At 40.8% G+C, this 6,213-nt stretch overlaps 1 protein-coding gene across 1 annotated transcript in view; it reads left to right on the top strand.

Annotated features, from left to right (window-relative positions):
• Window positions 1-5,672: 5,672 nt before the first annotated feature.
• The window catches only part of LOC101590074 (putative 40S ribosomal protein S26-like 1), an 8,719-nt gene continuing 8,178 nt past the window's right edge, over window positions 5,673-6,213 (top strand). Inside the window, exon 1 of the mRNA XM_012513126.2 lies at window positions 5,673-6,030. Within this exon, the coding sequence (XP_012368580.2) occupies window positions 5,673-6,030 (358 nt within the window). The remainder of the gene's footprint in view (window positions 6,031-6,213) is intronic.

Genomic DNA, 6,213 nt, shown 5'->3' with positions numbered 1-6,213 from the left:
TACTTAGCTTGGACTCATAGTGATCCTCCTGTCTCAGCCTCCCCAGCTCTGGGATTACAGGAGTGTACCACCTCGCCTGGTTTCAGTGCCCTCATAGCATGCTCAGGGTTCCAGGGCTGGCATGGCATGTAGTACTGGGGATCGAACCCAGGTCCTTGTGCTTGTCAGGCAGGCACTTAGACTGCCAAGCTATCTTCCAGCCCATTCATTGACTTTTAGAAGCTATGTTGATTTTATAAATTGAGTGAGAAATATTTAAAAGGCATTAACATTGCAAATAATTGTCTCATGAAGACGTAATATAGTGGCATATAACACCAAGGGCACACGGAGCTGGAGAACATAAATTACAAACTTTCATTTCTCAAAGAACATTATCAACACAGTAAAAAGTCAACTCAAGAAGTGAGAGAAAAGCATTGGTATATCATATATCTGAGAAGGGAATAACAACAACAGCAACTGTAATTTACCAAAAGACTTGATTACCTTGACTTTACCGAACAACTTGATTTATAGAATGGGCAAATGACTTGAGTAAACTGTTCTGAAAAGTTAATATATGAAGTGGTCAGTGACTTCATGTTAAGAGTGTTCAGCATCAGTAATCGTTAAAGAAATGTGCCTGCTTAGGCAGCCACAGGGACTGGGGTTCTATTCTTAGAGTTCCATGCTGGCCCCACCCCCAGGGCTGGCTGCACCTGAGGCTGGCATGGTGGTGCACGCCTGTAATCCCAGCACTTGTGAGGCTAAAAACAGGAAGATCACCACAAGTCCAATCTGTGTAGTGAGATCCTGTAGACCCAATACAAATACATTAAAACAGCAACAACAAAATCTCCAAGAAGGGCCAGAGGTGGTGATACATGGCTATAATTCCAGTACTTGAGTGGCTGAGGCAGGAGGACCTTAAATTCAAAGCCAGCCTGGGATATGTAAAAAATTCAAGGTCAGTCTGAACTACACAGAGAGATACTGTCTAAAAAAGACCAATCAATGAACTAAACAACAACCATACAAAACCTCCAAAGAGATACCATTCATCAATGGCATGACATTATTTATTTTTTAAAGTAAGTGTTGTAAAGAATGCAGAGAAACTGGAACACCTGTGCATTGCTGCTTTCAAAAATAGGAGGGCAGTCCCTCCCAAAAGTTAAAAACAGAATCATCAAGGGCTGGCCAGATATTTCAGTGGAATATAGTGCCTGCTTTGGCAGACGCAGGGATTGGGGTTTGATCCCCAGCTCCACATTCCATGCTAACCCTGCCCCTGGGGCATGCAGAGTCTGGGTGTGGTGGCTCATGCCTGTAAATCCAGCTCTTGGGAGACTGAAAACAAGAGGATCACTACAAGTCCGAGCTACTTAGTAAGACCCTGTAGATCCTGTACTAAATACATTAAAAAAATAGAACCATAATGATTCTCTGCTTTTTAGCATATAACCCGAAGTATGAAAAGCAAGGCTTAAGTAGCCATTTGTATATTATGTTCATACCAGTACTATTCACAATAACCAAAAGGTGGAAACAAGCTATGTATCACTCAGTATGTGAGTGGTTAAGCGAAATGGTATATAAAAATACGGAATTATCATTCAGCCTTAAATAGAAGTAAAGGCCAATACATAATTCCCACATAGGTGAGTCCTCAAGACATTTTGCTAAGTGACATAAGCCAGTCACGAAAAGACAAATATTGTGTGCTTCCACTTGTATAAGGTTCCTAGAGGAGTCAAATTTAGAAAGACTAAAAGCAGAATGGTATTTTCCAGGAGCTAGAAAACACATCTACTGCTTGATGGGTGCAGTGTGGGGTTGGGCAAGGGCTCTATTGATGGACAGTGATGGTGGTTGGGTGACATGTATGTGCTGAATGCCCCTGAACTGTACACTTGTTGTGTAAGTAATTTGGCCATTATTCTGATTATTGAATCATATTTGTGCTTATCCTTCTTATTCTAATAATTTGAAAATCAACTATGGACTTTTTCTCCTTGTGATCCAAGCTGAACTGGCAAAGCCTTAGTAAAGGTGGCTGTTACAAGCCCCGAAAAGGAGAGCACAGGGCAAAAACAGAGGTTGACAACCTTTTACTGTAAACAGCCAGATAAAAAGGCTGTCTCCTTGTTCTGGGAAAGGTGTTGTCAGGTGACTTCACCATCAGCTGATCTGCTGTTGTGCAAACATTATGGCCTGTGGCCACACAAACACAGATAGCGCAGTCCATATACCCTTCAGCCATCTGCTTTAGTCCATTGTTTCAAGGCCATGAACTTCCCCATTGTGGTCTGTATCCAACATCGTGCCAGGCTGTAACACAGTGGTAAATATCCGTGCATCAAAATAGAACTGAACATAGAAAAGGTAAATTAAAATAGTAGGCGATAAAAGTGTTTCCAGCTCCACTGTAACCTTATGGGATCACTGTCACAAATGTGGTCTGACCAGGACTAACAAAATTCCTTCATCTTCATTTTAGGCTTTGTAGACCACATTAGGCACTTTGAATGTTTCCCCTGTTTGTCTTTAAACATTACTGTAAAAAACATTAAAAACCTTTCTTATCTTGTGGAGTTGTCCAAAAAAGTTTTTTTTTCTTTCTATAAATACATGTGTGGTATATAATACTTTTATCAGTGGAGAGTAGTACACATACACATTTCATCTCAATCCTTTTTACTTCCCTTCCCTCAAGCCATATTTGGTTTACAAGCTGTAATTTGCTGATCTCAGGTAGATTGTAAGGCTACAGCTCATAGCCAGATGTGGGCATCTGATTAAGATGAGCTAAATTTGAGGGCAGCCAGTAACCTCTGTCTAGGTCTAACTCAAGCGGCACGAGTTGTAATCCTTTGATTTCCTAAAGCTCTTACAAGGAAGATTTAGAACTGAGCAACCCTGGAAGAAACAAAGAGGGTCCTCCGTGAGAATCAAAGAGGCCTTTCCCTGGGAAGGTCTTCCCCTGGTGTAGCTTCAGTTCCAAGCCAAAAATATGTATAAAATAAGCCACACTCCCTTGTAGAAATTTATGTGTTCCTTATAATCAGAAAAATTAAATTACTTTCATCCACTACAAAAGTAAATTGATACAAGCACTTTGGAAGACAGTGTGACAACACCTAGCAAAGTTAAATGTGTGCTAGCTGTGAGCCAGCATTTCACTGTGCGGGTTTGCCTTGAGAAACTGGTGTGCTCCAGATCTACACACGTGTTCACAGCACACAGCTGGTTGCTTGTAGCCAAGCCTGTTAACCTGATAAAAACTTAGCGATTCCACTTGTGCAGCTGGGTGACATCAGAAAAAGGCCCCATTTTCATCATCCATGAGGTTGTGGTGATTAACAGAGTTAATTATGTAGCACTCTGGGCATACATCAAGTAATACATATTTTAGCTATGGTTATATAACTCATTATTGGGACTGGCAAGATACCTCAGTGGACTAAAGCGCCTGCTTAGGCAAGCGCAGGAACCACAGCTCCATCCCTGGCACCACATCTGGTGCCTGCTCTGCCCCCAGTGTGGGCTGAGCTGGTCAGAGTCTGGAGTGTAGTGATGCACACCTGTAATTCCAGCACTGGGGAAGCTGAAAACAGGAGGATCACTATGAGTCCAAGCTGTGTAATGAGACCCCATAGAAAATACATTAAAAAACCAAACAAAAACAAAAATATTATTATTAAAGCTGCAGCATTCATAAGAGTCAAAAACAGAAACACCTCCAAATTCTACCAACAGAGGATGGGCAATAAATTGTGGCATATTCACAAAGGAGTGACTGAGGTGCTTAGGCATGCTTGTTTTGTGGCACTAGCACAGGCACTGGTCTTGGAAACATGAAGTATTTGCATACCCACATTGAAGAGAAAACTGCAGATGTGAAAGAGTACATGTAATACACTAGGCAAATTAATGTTGTCACATAGGCAAAATTAATTCCATATACAAAGTATACATCTTCAGACACATACCCAGGTAGCAAAAGGACATAGAACAACAATGGAGGGGGAAAGAAGTAAAACCCAGGATAATAGGCAGGAAGATGGGGTTGGGAAAAGTTTTTTTTTAGCAAAGTTTGAAAGATTTAGAAGTTCATAAATTGGGTGGTAAGTTCATGGTGTTATGATGTCATTAACAATTAAGTTCAGTGGACCAAAGCTTTAAAATATACAGTACATGAACATTAGCTGAACTGGTTGAAATGCAGGAAATAATTTAAACAAGGAAGTTGTTAACATGTTATGTAAACATACTCATTAAGAAACAAAACAGTTTGAATGTAGTTTGCTCTAGAAAATACATTTTAATGAAAATTACTGGTATAGTATTTGAGTAAAATTTTCTCTAAATTCAAAATTAGCCTAATCTGGTTGACAAAATAGCTGGATTGATTCTTAGATAATTAACGTTAAGATACAATAGGCATTGATTTTATATAACAGGCTTTCCCATCATAAGAAAAACAATTTCTCATTGGAGCCCAGGCAAATGTCAGAAGAATCTAGTTAAAGAGTTAAAATAATAGCAAGAATATTCATCTCTAGAGATAAGAGGGAAAGGAAAATAGGAAATCCTACTGTCACAGAAAAAAAAGGGAATTCGATATTGAGGCAATTGTTTGGGTTATGTTTGATTTACTTTCCTCAAGATTCGATGGTGTGTGGAATTTAAGAGTGGACATATCTGTGGACTGCTTCAACTCCGAAAACCACTGCATACTTAGCAAGTTTCCCAGGCAACAGAAAATTCACTGCCTTCTGTATGTTCTCTGGGGTGAGGGTACAGCGGTTTCTGGAATGCATCCGTTGGTGGGCTTCCACGGCAGTGTGCTCAAAGATGTCATTGATGAGGGTGCTCATGATGTCCACGGTGCACGATGATATGGTCCTCCAGGGAACAACTTCCTTTAGGACCCTGTTGACATAGAGGGAGTAATTTCTGTGGCCAGAACTGGTGCTGACACATGACTTCTTTCTGGAGATTGGTGCTGGATGTCTTCTGAAGTACCGCTTAACATGGATTTGACCATGGTGGGAGTGGTGGATGTTATCCCCTTGATCCATTATGAATGGTGAGGAGGTGCTTAGGCATGTGGGGGGAGGTCTCCTATTTATAGTGTTATGTCACAGACTGCTGGGGCTTCTCTCTGGTGGTGGCTTTCCCTATGTCACAATCACCTAGCAACCCTAGCACTGCTGGGTTGTTAAGGGCAAATCTTGTTCTCAGCCAACCTAAAACTTCCTATGAAGGTACCCAGAGTGTGGCAGGACTGAGCAACTTCAGGCAGAAGATGGCAACTTCTTTTCCTACTTTGTTTCTTAGCAATTTGGAAACATTCTAGGCAACATTCCTAGACCTGAGCAAATCCTTATCAAATTGGGAGACTGGAGTAAGAAAAGCAGAGGAAATCTGGTCGTAAGCCTTTTATGGAGGTCATTGTGTTTATAAAAACACATAAATTAATTTATAAGCAAATGAATGATTAAGCAAGCCTTTTAAAATCTCTGTTTTCTAATAAGAACAAATTACATATAGCTAATAGGTTTTTGAGATCTGCGACCTTCATTTTTTAAGCTCAGTCTAAATTTTTCCTGAGCTAACTCCTCAGAAGTAATACATACACCCAAAAAATGAAACAAAAACTCAACTGTTGGGTTCTCCTTTCCAAGATGATGAAAAAAAGAAAGAACAATGGTCATGCCAAAAAGGGCCGCGGTTATGTGCAGCCTATTCGCTGCATGAACTGCACCTGTTGCATACCCAAGCATAAGGCCATTAAGAAGTCGGTCATTCAGAACATAGTGGAGGCTGTCACCATCAGGGACATTTCTGAAGCGAGTGTCTTCGAGGGTTATGAGCTTCCCAAGCTCTATGTGAAGCTGTGTTACTGTGTGAGTTGTGCCATTCACAGCAAAGTGGTCAGAAATCGATCTGGTGAAGCCTGTGAGGACCGAACACCTCCACCCCGATTTGGACCCGCAGGTGCTGCCCCACGGCCTCCACCAAAGCCCATGGGAGGGGGGCTGGGTCTTCATGGACTGAAGAAAACTCTCTTGAAAAAGACATAATAAAATGAATGTTAAATGTAAAAAGAAAACAAAAAGCCTCTTTGTTGTTTATATTATTATCTATAGGCTGTACTGATTAACCTTTTCTTTTTCAAAGTTTCATTGATAAACAGATAGCAATGAGACAGTTTCAAATCAAATC

Source organism: Octodon degus, unplaced genomic scaffold (genome assembly GCF_000260255.1).
Source record: "Octodon degus isolate 3935 unplaced genomic scaffold, OctDeg1.0 scaffold00328, whole genome shotgun sequence".
In the NCBI taxonomy this organism is placed as follows: Eukaryota; Metazoa; Chordata; class Mammalia; order Rodentia; family Octodontidae; genus Octodon; species Octodon degus.
Note: the sequence above shows the minus strand (reverse complement) of the source record. Positions and strands in the feature narration are given on the sequence as shown.